We start from the raw sequence: 14,164 nt of genomic DNA on the forward strand, positions 1-14,164 counted from the left end.
AAAAAAAAAAAAAAAAGAAATCTTTCCAGGAACATATTGTGCAAGAAAATGTTGCTCTTTGCAACAATACTTATAGACAGGTACTTTTTCTCGCTATCTAATAACAGTATCTTGCCTGCATTTCTGTTCAATTCCTATCATTCTTTTTTCAGTCTAGGTAGAAAATAGCTGACCTCTATCCTTACACATTTGAAATCCATAATTAAGTTAACCTTTAGGGATTCTATTGGTGAACACTGAGACAAACCCTGTAATTCTAATGTACAGAAATTCTGAAGTATCAATTTAGATAAGAGATTTGATGATAGTAATAGATAAAATTTTCAATCTCTGTAACTATTATTAAGAGAGAATATGCTTACAAGAGTTGCTGTTAATTTCAACTCTATCCCAAAAGAGGGAAAAATGATTTTGTGGTAATGGGAGGCTATTAACTAAGAGTGCAATTTTGAGGTCCATTGAAGATGATAATTCTGAAAGAGTACAGAAAAGCTGTGTCATTCATTTTCTAGTCAGCTGTCCATCTAGAAACAATCATAGGAATGAGCTTAGCATTTGTAACAGCTCTTACATAATTACTGCTAAGTGATTAAAATATTCCTTTTTCTTATGTGTAGCTTTTAATAAGCAAGGCTAATTTAACTCTAAACTAATTGTTCCAATGAGAAATGGATTTAACCAAAAATTCTTATTCTACATGCATATGAGAAAGTTATTTGCAAATTCAACAGAGAAGAATGTGTTCACTGAATCAATACAATGCCAAGACAGGATAGCCACAACAAAGAAACGTGACTATTACACAGCTCCTTAAGATTAATAATTTAAGTAGAGCCATTTTCATTGGAACAATTTCTTAAAAGCTCAATTTTTTTTTTTTTGGTGGTGTTCTTGGGAATTCAGCTATCAACAGATAAAAGTTTATCTTAAATAAGGAATCTTTTATCATGTTGTATGCTTAATAAATAAAGAAAACACCCATCATGGCATAGATTCACACACACATACACATACACACACACATATACACACACACACACATCCGCACACATGCTCTAGATATAATCTGGCCAAATCATGTACCCTGAAGCTTATTTGATGTATTCTAGGAAAGCAACATAAAACCAAAGTCCAATAGTGGTTTTACACTTAAACCCAGCACAATGAAATGTTATATAATTGTATGAAAATATAAGATGACAAGGGTATATTATAAAACATCAAGTAAAAATATTTAAATGTTTAAAAAGTGCAAAGCATTGAAAATATTAATCAAGAAACATCTACTGGTAAACATTTACTGATAAACATCTACTAGAAACATCTACTGATAAAACTATTTCTTCATATTTAAATACAGGCATACCTGTTTTATCGTGTCTGTTTTTATCGTGCTTGAAAGATAGTGTTTGTTTTTTTTCTTTTTACAAATTGAAGGTTTGTGGCGATCCTGCATTCAAGCAATCTATCAGCACCATTTGCTTTTTTACACTTGATGTTCTAGGGTACATGTGCACAACGTGCAGGTTTGTTACATATGTATACATGTGCCATGTTGGTGTGCTGCACCCATTAACTCGTCATTTACATTAGGTATATCTCCTAATGCTATCCCTCCCCCCTCCCCCCACCCCACAACAGGCCCCAGTGTGTGATGTTCCCCTTCCTGTGTCCAAGTGTTCTCATTGTTCAATTCCCACCTATGAGTGAGAACATGCGGTATTTGGTTTTCTTTATATTCTGTATATTCTGTATATTTCTGTATATAAAAACATGCAGTATTTGTTTTGGTATATGATCGTTTCCAGCTGCATCCATGTCCCTACAAAGGACATGAGCTCATCCTTTTTATGGCTGCATAGTATTCCATGGTGTATATGTGCCACATTTTCTTAATCCAGTCTGTCATTGACGGACATTGGGGTTGGTTCCAAGTCTTTACCATTGTGAATAGTGCCGCAATAAAAATACGTGTGCATGTGACTTTATAGCAGCATGATTTATAATCCTTTGAGTATATACCCAGTAATGGGATGGCTGGGTCAAATGGTATTTCTAGTACTAGGTCCTTGAGGAATTGCTACACTGTCTTCCACAATGGTTGAACTAGTTTACAATCCCACCAACAGCGTAAAAGTGTTCCTATTTCTCCACATCCTCTCCAGCACCTGCTGTTTCTGACTTTTTAATGATCGCCATTCTAGCTGGCAGCACCATTTTTTCAGCAACAGTTACCCATGTCCTGTCTCTCTGACTTTTTGGTAATTCTCTCAATATTTTAAACTTTGCATTATTATTAAATTTGCTATGGTGATCTGTGATCAGTAATCTTCGATGGTGCTACTGTAACTGTTTTGGGGAACCACAAACTATGCCCCTAAGACAGTGAACTTAATTGATAAATGTGTATTCTGACTGTTCCACTGACTGGCCATACTTCCATCTCTCTCTCCCTCCTCTTTAGCTTCCTTATTCTGTGAGACACAATAATATTAAAATTAGGCCAAATCATAATCCTACAATGGCCTCTAAGTGTTCAGGTTAAAGGAAGAGTCACAATCTCCCACATTAAATCAAAAGCTTAAGTGAGGAAGCTTAGTGATTAAGCTTAGTGAGGAAGGCATGGCAAAACCAAGATAGGCTAAAACAGAAGCCTATTGCAACAAACAGCCAAGTGGTAAATGTGAAGAGATAGTTCCTGAAAAAAGTCAAAAGTACTACACTAGTGGACACACAAATGATAAGAAAGCTAAACAGCTTTACTCATGTTATGGAGAAATATTTTATTGGTCTGGGTAGAAAACAAAGCCAACCACAATACTTCCTTAAGCCAAAGCCTAAGCCAGAGCAAAGACCTAACACACCTCAATTCAATGAAGGCTGACAGAGGTGAGGAAGCTGCAGAAGAAGAGTTTGAAGCTGGCAGGGGTTAGTTCATGAGGCTTAAGGGAAGAAGCCATCTTTATAACATTAAAAATACAAGGTGGAGCAGTAAATGCTGATGTAGAAGCTGTAGCACGTTATCCAGAAGATCGAGCTAAGATCATTGACGGAAGTGACTATACTAAAAAATAGAATTTAAAATAGATGAAACAGTTTTCCATTGCAAGAAGATGCCATCTGGACTTTTATAGCTAGAGATGAGATGTAAAGGGCAGGCTTCAAACTTCAAAGGACCTGTTGAATCTCTTGTTAGTGGCTAACACAGCTAGTGACTTCAGTTCAAGCGATTGTTCATTTATCATTATAACAATCCTAGGGTCTTTAAGAATTACGCTAAATCGACGCTGCCTGTGTTCTACCCATGGGAAAACTAAGCCTGGTTGACAGGACATCTGTTTACAGCATGGTTTATTGACTATTTTAAGCCCACTGTTGAGATATAGTGCTGAGAAAAAAAAAAAAAAAGATTCCCTTCAAACTAGTGGTGCGCATTGAAAATGGACCTAGTCACTCAAGAGCTCTGATGAACATATACAAAGATATTAATGTTGTTTTCCTGCTGGCTAACCCAACATCCATTCTGAAGCCTGTGGACCAATGAGTAAGTTCAACTTTCAAGTCCTAGTACTTAAGAAATACAATGTGTGGCCAGTGCGGTGGCTCACGCCTGTAATTCCAGCACTGTGGGAGGCTGAGGTGGGTGGATTATGGGGTCAGGAGATCGAAACCATCCTGGTTAACACGGTGAAACCCCATCTCTACTAAAAATACATAAAATTAGCCGGGCGTGGTGGCGGCGCCTGTAGTCCCAGCTACTCGGGAGGGTGAGGCAGGAGAATGGCGGGAACCCGGGAGGCGGAGCTTGCAGTGAGCCGAGATCGCGCCGCTGCACTCCAGCCTGGGCCGACACAGCGAGACTCTGTCTCACAAAAAAGAAAAAAAAAGATAATAATAATAAAATACAGAAATACAAGATTTAAGGCTACAGCTGCCATAAAACAGTGATTCCTCTCAGGAATCTGGGAAAAGTAAAAGTCAATTGAAAATCTTCTGAAAAGGACTCACCATGCTGACGCCATTAAGAATTACTTGTGACTCATGGGAGAAAGTGAAAATGTCAACATTAATAAGAGTCTGCAAGAAGTTGATTCCAGCCCTCATGGATGACTTTGAGGGGTTCAAGACTTCAGCGAAGGAAGTAACTGCAGATGTGGTGGAAATAGAGAGCTAGGATTAGAAATGGAGCCTGAAGAAGTGAATGAATTGCTGCAATCTGATGATAAAACTCTAACAGATGGGAAATTGCTCTTTATGGAAGAGCAAATAAAGTGGTTTCTGGTGGTAGAATTTACGCCTTCTGAAGATGCTTGAAAAATGTTGAAATGATCACCCAAGACTTAGAATATTACATAAGCTTGGTTGATAAAGCAGTGGCGGGGTTTGAGAGGATTGACTTCATTTTCGAAAGATGTCCTGCTCTAGGTAAATGCTAACAAACAGTATTATATGTTATTAGCCTTATAGCATCACCTGCTACACAGAGATCTTTCATGAAAGGAAGTGTTAATTAACAAAGTGCTTCACTGTTGCCTTATTTTAGTAAATTGCCACAGCAAATTCCACCTTCAGCAATCAACATTCTGACCAGTAAGCAGTCATCAACCTCGCAACAAGACTCTTCACCAATGAAGAAAATTACAGCTTGCTTAAAGCTCAAATTATTCCCAGCAATTTTTAGTAACTAAGTATTTTTCAGTTATGTTACATAGACCTTTTTATACATCATGCTTTTGCACACTTAATAGACTATAGTGCCAACATAACTTTTATATGCATTGAAAAACCAAAAACCTGTGTGACTGGCTTTATAGTGATATTTACTTTATTGAGGTGCTCTTGGAACTAAACCTGCAATATCTCCAAGGTATATCTGTACCCAGCTAAAAATACTGATATTAATTCATGATATTAGGTTTGGACAGAGTATAGTGAAGTAACAAATATAGTTTTGAATATCTAAATATAAGCTAAGTGTATAATATTAATAAAGAAGCTTGCTAGACTTTTTCTTAAACCTAAAAATATTTATTTCTTCTATGTATTCCATGATAAGAAAGTCATGGACACAACAGTCAGCATCCCTATTTAGGATATGAAAGAAAGATACAGACAATGCAAAGTACAATATTATTCCGACGAGCCTATTAGAAACCCATTCCTTCTTTCAATGCTTGCCCATATATTGAAAAGTTGTGTAATTTCCTCAGGATGTGGTCAGTTAAAAAAATAAAGTTTTGATGATCTTGACCTTTACAGATGCATTTATTGGCAGTAACTTAAATAATGTATTGAATATTTGGTTAATTTTAAAATGCATAATTTTAAGTTTGAATATATATACTTAAAGAAAAAAACTTAAACTCAATTCCATAAATTTATTACTGACAATTTGTTGTGTAAACTTTTTTCTATATTTCATTTTATATTTTTAAGAATTAGCACGTATATGACTTTTACAATCATTATTAAACAAAAGTAACTGTCTCAAGCAACTGTATATACTAATAATTAAAGATTAGTAATGCTCATTGTTGCTTTCTCTTTTGTTATTTTTTGTTATGCTATGTTTTCAAGTTGTGTTAGTCACACATGTATATTTTTCATTCAGAATTTAAATTTAATTTGTGAGAGTATACACATAAACATGTCTGTTTAAAGTCAGTGGTTTAGCCAACAGATCACCTGGCTGTGTGTCAAGTAAACAAAAATTGTGTTTTTGTTTTTTAATTTTATTTTGGAGTGCGGAGGGATGTCTTCAGGCAGAAGCTTAAATAGCATAAGCTATATACTATGTTGTATGTATAAAATGTTCCTTCACATTAAATATAGAGAATTATGAGTTGGCTGAGGAACTAAAAAATGTCAAGATGAAGCAAAGCAGAAATTACACATTAGTCTGTCATTTACTCATGAACTTCAATCCACTTGTTATGGACTGAACTGCCCGCCTCCTCACTCTGCCCATTCATGTACTGAAACCCTAACTTCCAGTGTGAATGAATTTGGAGATAGGATCTTTAAGAAGGTAATTAAGGTTAAATGAGATAATAAGAGTGGGACCTACTCCAACAGGACTGGTATCCTTGTAAAACAAGAGGAAGACACCAGAACTCTGTGTGCGCACAGAGGAAAGGGCATGTGAGGACACAGCCAGAAGATGGCCAAGTACAAGTTCAGGGAAGGGTCCTCTACAGAAAGCAACCCTGCAGGCACCATGATATTGAACCTCCACCCTCCAGAACTGTAAATTTCTGTGATTTTAACCATCCTGTCCATGGTAATTTATTAAGGTATTCAAGGAGACTACACCCTACACAAAACAAGTTAAATCTAACCTGAGCTTTTCACTAAGGTAAAACACATAACATTTAGTTTAAAACTGCCCAGATGTTTTTATGAAATTGACATCCCTGTCAAGTCACAAATAGCTAGTTCTTCTAAAACAATTTCAAAGAAACTTCTTTATATTGAAATTGATTTAGACAAAGTGATTTAATTACTAACCACTCAGCCATGCAAATATTTGCAGATGTGATGTCTAAATCCTCCTATCAAACAATTCTTTTTAAGTCTAAACAGCCTCAATGAGGATACTTTAAGTTAATGCAGTACGGATACGGATATTAGATGGTATTCTAAAACGTGCATTTCACTTAGTTTATGTAAACTGAATTAGTGAATAAAATGTAGCAACCTTTCAGCAAATAAGACTGTGTGGAAAAGATTCCCAATTTTCCTAACCACATTATAATTTGGAAAGGGTGATGATCATTTTCATAGATTTTTAATATGTTTTGGAAGTTGATACACACATACACGCACTCCAATTAATAAATAAAAGCATTTTATTCAAACAGTATTTAAAGGCCAATTACTTTGCAATATAAAAATAATTATACAAAATCTTATTTTTAGTAATAAAACAAAAGATAATGAACAAGTAAATTTCATTTATTTTGGAATTTACACTAGAATTGTAAAAATCTATCCAAAGGATAGCATTTACACCTGCCAGACTGAAAAGAAAAAAAAGCTATAACACATAATAGAATCAATGAAAGTATCAACATTGAAGACAAATTTGTAGCACTCAATAACTATTAAATTACCAATTTTTTCTTCCTAGATTTTCCATATATATACACATATATATATTTTTTCTTTCTTCTTTTTTTTTTTTTTTTTTGAGACAGAGTCTTGCTCAGTTACCAGGCTGGAGTGGCCAGGCTGGAGTGCAGTGGCACAATCTTGGCTCACTGCAACCTCCACCTCCCAGATTCAAGCGATTCTCCTGCCTCAGCCTCCCGAGAAGCTGGGACTACAGGCGCACACCACCACACCCAGCTAATTTTTGTATTTTCAGTAGAGATGGGGTTTCACCATGTTGGCCAGGATCACCTGACCTTGTGATCCACCTGCCTCGGGCCTCCCAAAGTGCTGGGATTACAGGTGTGAGCTATGGCGCCCTGCCATGTAATTGTTTTCATTCCTAAAAGTGCATTCATAAAAATAGTGGTCTTTGCTATATAGCCACACTTCTATATAAGTGAACAGACTTTCATACACTCATCATTAATGAGCCATGATCCAATGGACCTTTAAGTAAATAACTGTAAAATATATACACTATGATTTCTCTCTCTCTCATTGTATACAGGTATATGAAGATATTTAAATATATTCTGAAATAATAGATAGTTGCTAAAATAATACAATTTTTTGAGTATACACGTGGACTTACCTCTAATATCATCTTCCTTCCTGTACTATATGTCTTTAAATTGGTCGTGTTTTTAGCAGGTAAGACTAATTTCTCTCTTCTCCAGTGAATTGATGCTGGTGGATTTGATTTCACATCACAACTTATATTGATAGGATTTCCTTCCCAAGAGTAATAAATTGTTTGGTTTGATATGAACTTGGGGGCATCTGTAATACAATATAATAAAATAATTATAGGCATTTTCTTTAAGTTAAATAATCATTTAAGTAGTATAAGCATTAGTAATCTTTGCTTGACTATAAAAAGAAGCCACATAATTCTAATTTCATGTTTGTTTGTTTTGTTTTTTTGTTTGTTTGTTTGTTTTTTGAGACAGAGTCTCCCTCTGTCACCCAGGCTGGAGTGCAGTGGTGCAATCTCAGCTCACTGCAAGCTCTGCCTCCCGGGTTCACGCCATTCTCCTGCCTCAGCCTCCTGAGTAGCTGGGACTACAGGCCCCCGCCACCATGCCTGGTTAATTTTTTGTATTTTTAGTAGAGATGGGGTTTCATTCTGTTAGCCAGGATGGTCTCGATCTCCTGAACTTGTGATCTGCCCACCTCGGCCTCCCAAAGTGCTGGGATTACAGACGTAAGCCACTGTGCCTGGCCTAATTTCATGTATTTAACATAGGGCATCAGAACTCACAAAAATATATGTCATTTGAATACTTTTATCACATAAGTTTAACAAGATTAACATACAAACACTCATAAATTACCAATTATTAAAATGTAAGACAACCAGAGTTAAATCTGCTCTTACTAATCTGACAAAAAATATCTATTGATTATGTTAATGACTACTTGTGTAGAAACTATTTCTAGAACAAACTACCTTATAAAGTGAGAGTTTAGGATAAAATCTAACAAAATAAATGGTTCTTTCCTCACTTTTCATTTTGTTTAAGTCATAGTCACTTTTTTGTATAAATTATTTTGAAGACTCAGGTATGAAATCTAAGTTGGAATGGCCACAATACAACTAAACAACATTTTTTCCCTAAAGTATCCATATTTCCCATTTTTACTAAACCACAGATGTCATAAATTAAGCAACAACTAAACCAGGCACAGAAACACAAATACTGCATAATCTAATTTATACATATGGAATCGAAAACAGTCAAATTCATAGAAAAAGGCAGTAGACTGGTGGTTACCAGAGGCTGTGGTGGTTAAGAGGAATAGAAAGATGTTGGCCAAGGGGTTCAAAGATTCAGTTAGACAACAGAAGTAAGTTTTTGAGATGTATTATACAATAAGATGACAACAGTTAGTGTATCACGTGTTTCAAAATTGCTAACACAGTACATTTCAAATGTTCTCATCACAAAAAGTCCTGAGTATGTGAGGTGAAGAATTTAATCATTCCACACTGTTGGACATATATGAAAACATCACATTGTACACACTGTTGAACATATATGAAAACATCACATTGTACCCCATAAATATGTACAACTAAATTAAAAAGGTCTGGAGATGGCACACACATACATACACACACACAATAGTGGATAAAAGCAAAATAAAATTTGTGGCTGGTGCTTAAAAGCAAAATTTTGTATTGGAAATAGCATTAAATTTGCCATCAAAATTGAGGGCCAACTCTGCCAAGTAGCAAAGATGTGACCTTGAGTTTCTGCTTATCAGTTTGGCCTTTTTTTCTCTTCTTTAAAGAATTTGGGAGTTGAACTAGATAAATTCTTTCTAAATTCCTTAACCTCTAAGAGTTCTTTAAAATGACTCTGGGACAAATTTTAAAAATAAACATGCATATCACTTTTATGATACATAAGGTAGCACTAGACCATATAAAAAGTGGCATTTGCTTTTCTGAAGAATTATGTAAGCTACCTGGGATAATAATTATTTCATGTTTATAGAAGCCTCTGGTGTAGTTTACTACATACACATGCAGGCATTGACATGCATATGTTTGTACAATAAGGTGCCTGTAATCCCTGGTACTTGGGAGGCTGAGGCATGAGAATCACTTGAACCCAGGAGACGGAGGCTGCAATGAGCCAAGATTGCATCACTGCACTCCAGCCTGGGCGACAAAGTTAGACTCTGTCTCAGAAAAAAAAAAAAAGGTTACTTGGTAAATATTTTAATAACTGAGTATCTTTCAAACAGAGACTACATGAGGGTAAATAGTGCAGTGGTCCTTGGTGGTAAATGTATTATCTTAAGACTCCAAAATCTTCTTAATAAGTATATAATTAATAAAAATTGTGCATTACTATATAGACTGTAAGAAAAGGAATACTGCAAACATTCAAAATATACAAACATACAAAATTTGTAATGTGTCTATAGACATTAAAAACAAGCAACTATGCTCTTTTAGCTGTTATCACAATGAAACAATCCCTAATGATAAATTATTTAGATTTAATTAAATGGCAGCTGTACAGACAGAAGTCTGACCTAGAACATTTATTCTTAAATCCCTGCCCGTGAATGAATTTCTGACATTACATTGCCAGCATCACATGAAACAGTGACATATGCCAGGATCTGAATCTGTCACCTTCCTCAATGCTTCATTCAGAATAAGCTTATTTTCAGCCCAATCTTTTCCATACTAGGAGATACCAAAGAAACTTTTAAGCATGTCTTTAGACTTGGTACCAAGTTATACTTGTTTTGATAAATGCCCCCTCCTAGCCTCTTTTTTTTTTTTTCCTTATTGCTGAGACTTGGAGGTGAACTTGGAGTCAGTACTGATCACTGCATTCCCCTGCAGTATGGGATTTCTTGACTTGATTACTTGCTTAATGCAAGCCTTCTACTTTCTTTTGTAATTCCTCCTCTGGCTCTGAAATCTTTTTTCTGAGCCTAGTTCATTTGTGGTTGGTACCTGTGACCTAAGAAAAGTCTTAGTTCTTGATGAGTGCTGGCCTGCATTACTGAATTCTGCCTGTGTCTGAGCAGGGTGAAGCTGATAACAAAGCATAACACAGGCTCTGGGAACTGAAATACACAAGTCTTTGAACTGAATTTCCACTAGGTGATGAATATTAGAACAAGGCAACTCACCATAAAACTCACGATATACAATCCACTTTCTAAATCAAATTGAAAAGGCATTACTAGGGAAATAATTTATAATAAAAAATAAGTTTTTAAAAATCATATTGATAATATGAATAGACATTGTCCATGTAAAACTGTATTATGATTGTGTTGTAGATTATGTCTTACATACTCTTCAAAGCATTCACATATTAGAGTGAAATATCTTCCTCTTTTCCAGTCATAATACTCTGTGGCAAACAATTTTCAAATGCCCTTTTTAATATTATATTTTAAGAACTACAAATAATAGAAATAGTTATTTTCAGAAGTAATAGTGTTACAGTGAAACAGCAAAAGAACTGTCATAACTAACTCCATTTTTGTTTAAGGAGCCTTTATCCATTCTTACATGTAGGTTAGAATAATTTTATAACACTCATAATATGCAAAGACAGCAATCATATAATTTTCAAAACTAATTCTGGGGTTAAAGGAAAAGTATGTAAAAATTAACCATATTTCTCATTAAATATTTATAGGAGCATCATGACTTGACCAAAGACAAAAAAGTTTCCAACCCCATTGGATCCTCACTGACACTCAGATGTCTGCAACCCTTGGCCACCTTTTTTTTTTTTTTTTTTATTATACTTTAAATTCTAGGGTACATGTGCATAACGTGCAGGTTTATTACATATGTATACTTGTGCCATGTTGGCGTGCTGCACCCATCAACTCATCAGCACCCACCCATCAACTCGTCATTTACATCAGGTATAACTCCCAATGCAATCCCCCCCCCATGATAGGACCCGGTGTATAATGTTTCCCTTCCTGAGTCCAAGTGATCTCATTGTTCAGTTCCCACCTATGAGTGAGAACAAGCGGTGTTTGGTTTTCTGTTCTTGCAATAGTTTGCTGAGAATGATGGTTTCCAGCTGCATCCATGTCCCTACAAAGGACACAAACTCATCCTTTTTTATGGCTGCATAGTATTCCATGGTGTATATGTGCCACATTTTCTTAATCCAGTCTGTCACTGATGGACATTTGGGTTGATTCCAAGTCTTTGCTATTGTGAATAGTGCCGCAGAAAACATATGTGTGCATGTGTCTTTATAGCAGCATGATTTATAATCCTTTGGGTATATACCCAGTAATGGGATGGCTGGGTCATATGGTACTTCTAGTTCTAGATCCTTGAGGAATCGCCATACTGTTTTCCATAATGGTTGAACCCTTGGCCACCTCTTGATCCTAATCCCGTCCTCTTCCCCCTCCCTGCCCTTAACAAAAAAGAGGCTGAAATTTGTACTGACTTAATATGGTAGTTTAGGATGCTAGTCCACCATTTTCTTGGTTTGCTGGCTCTCAGAATAAATCTGCTTTTTCTCCCGCCAACGCTCGTCTCTTGTGTTTGGCTTTCAAGTGGTGAGCAGCTGAACTTAGATTTGGTTATAATATAGTGTCAATTTTAAAAGCATTGTCATTGATTTCTCACCACTAAAGCAGAATATATAGAAATACCATTCATGTCTCTCAATATTTGGTATGAGCTCTCTTGTCCAGTTCATAGTCACCACCTGGTCAGTTTTAGAAGCCCCTTGCTGGCTTACTCACCTACCAGTTTCTACTTTAAGCAAAGGTAACTATCCTGCCTAAAATCTTTTAAAGATCCTATTCACACTCCTTAAATCCAAACTTTTATGACTCTTTACAAAGCTTCACATAAACTAGTCTATGCCTATTTGTGACCTTGCACACATTTAGATTAACTCTTTTTCTTAAACCTTAATCATCCTGAACTCTTGTGCTTTCAGCCCTTTGTTCTAGCTGTCTCAATCTGCCTAATCACATTTTTTCTTCTTTTTAAATTTTTTATTTCAGTAAGTTTTGGGGGAATAGGTGGTGTTTGGTTCTAAGGATAAGTTATTTAGTGCTGATTTGTGGGATTTTGGTGTACCCATCACCTGAGCAGTATCTACTGTATCCAATGTCTAGTATTTTATTCCTGACCCTACTCTCACCCTTTTCCCTCAGTCCCCAAAGTCCATTGTATCATTCTTATGCCTTTGCATCCTCATAGTGTAGTTCCCACTTATGAGTATGAACATTCAATATTTGGTGTTCCATTCCTGAATTACATCACTTAGAATAAGGGTCTCCAAATCCAACCAGGTTACTACAAATGCCATTATTTTGTTCCTTCATATGGCTGAATAGTATTCACACACACTACATTTTCTTTATCCACTTATTGATTAATGGACATTTGGGCTGGTTCCATACTTTCGCAGTTGCTAATTGTGCTGCTATAAACATGTATGTGCAAGTGTTTATTTCATATAACGACTTCTTTTCTCTGGGTAGATACCCAGTAGTGGGATTGTTGGATAAAATGGCAGATCTACTTTTAGTTCTTTATGGAATCTCCACACAGTTTTCCATAGTGGTTGTGATGGCAGCGACAGTCCATCTGGAGCAGCCACTGTGAAGATGCCAGCTGCAGTTGGGGAGGTCTGGCCGGGGCTGTGCACTCCACAGAGCTGGCAGGGGCCAGGAACAGAAAGAAGCCCTGCCTCCTACTGAGTAGGTGGGGTGGGAGCCCTGTACTCCCTTGTGCAGGTGCAGCCACACAGTCATGCTCTGTTCTCAGGAGGTGAGGAAGCTTCCCTTCCCCCACAGGCTGGGAAGTGCATGCTCCCATCCCTGGCCTCTCCTCACTCCTGGTGCCTGCTCTGATTTTGGAGCAAAGTTGTGGCCCAGCCCAGGTGCTGTCCCATCCCACCTAGGTGTGTGCACACTCATGGAGGTGCTGACACACCAGCCCCCTGCTACCTCGACCCCCTCTAGACATTGGGCACCCAGGAGAACAGGAGGGAGACTGATGGAGGACTGAGGGTGGCTCAGCAGGGGCCTACAGGCACCCCTTGACATGAAAAGCCTGGGGCCATGGGCAGCATGTTGATGGCAGCAGGAGGCAGACAGGCTCCTGGGCAGAAAGCTGAGGGTCTCCTGTGAAACACCACCTTCAAACCAGGGACAGCCTGAAGCCTGGGGGTAGGACTGCAAGTTCCATGTGGAATCATGGCCCCGAGTGATAACTCATGGTGCTTTTTCCAGGCCTACCCATGGCCAACCATGGATCAATCAGCACACACTTCCTCCCTCTGAACCCATAAAAACCTGACTCAGCCAGAGTTGGACAGATGTCAGGATGACCTGCGGGTGGATAAAGCTACCCACTTAGGGTCTCCTGAGAGCCTTTCTGTAGCTCAGTGAAGCTCCTTTCCTCCTTGCTCACCCACCACTTGTCTGTATACCTCATTCTTCCTGGACATGAGACAAGAACTCAGGACCTGCGGAATGGCAG

At 37.2% G+C, this 14,164-nt stretch overlaps 1 protein-coding gene across 6 annotated transcripts in view; it reads right to left on the minus strand.

Moving 5' to 3' along the window:
- The window catches only part of NCAM2 (neural cell adhesion molecule 2), a 563,771-nt gene that overhangs the window by 125,803 nt on the left and 423,804 nt on the right, over positions 1 to 14,164 (minus strand). For all 6 annotated transcript variants that reach the window (XM_025380697.1, XM_025380702.1, XM_025380699.1 and 3 more), the window contains one exon: positions 7,745 to 7,932. In XM_025380697.1, coding sequence (XP_025236482.1) covers positions 7,745 to 7,932 — 188 coding nt within the window. The remainder of the gene's footprint in view (positions 1 to 7,744; positions 7,933 to 14,164) is intronic.

This window comes from Theropithecus gelada, chromosome 3 (assembly GCF_003255815.1).
Source record: "Theropithecus gelada isolate Dixy chromosome 3, Tgel_1.0, whole genome shotgun sequence".
NCBI lineage: Eukaryota > Metazoa > Chordata > Mammalia > Primates > Cercopithecidae > Theropithecus > Theropithecus gelada.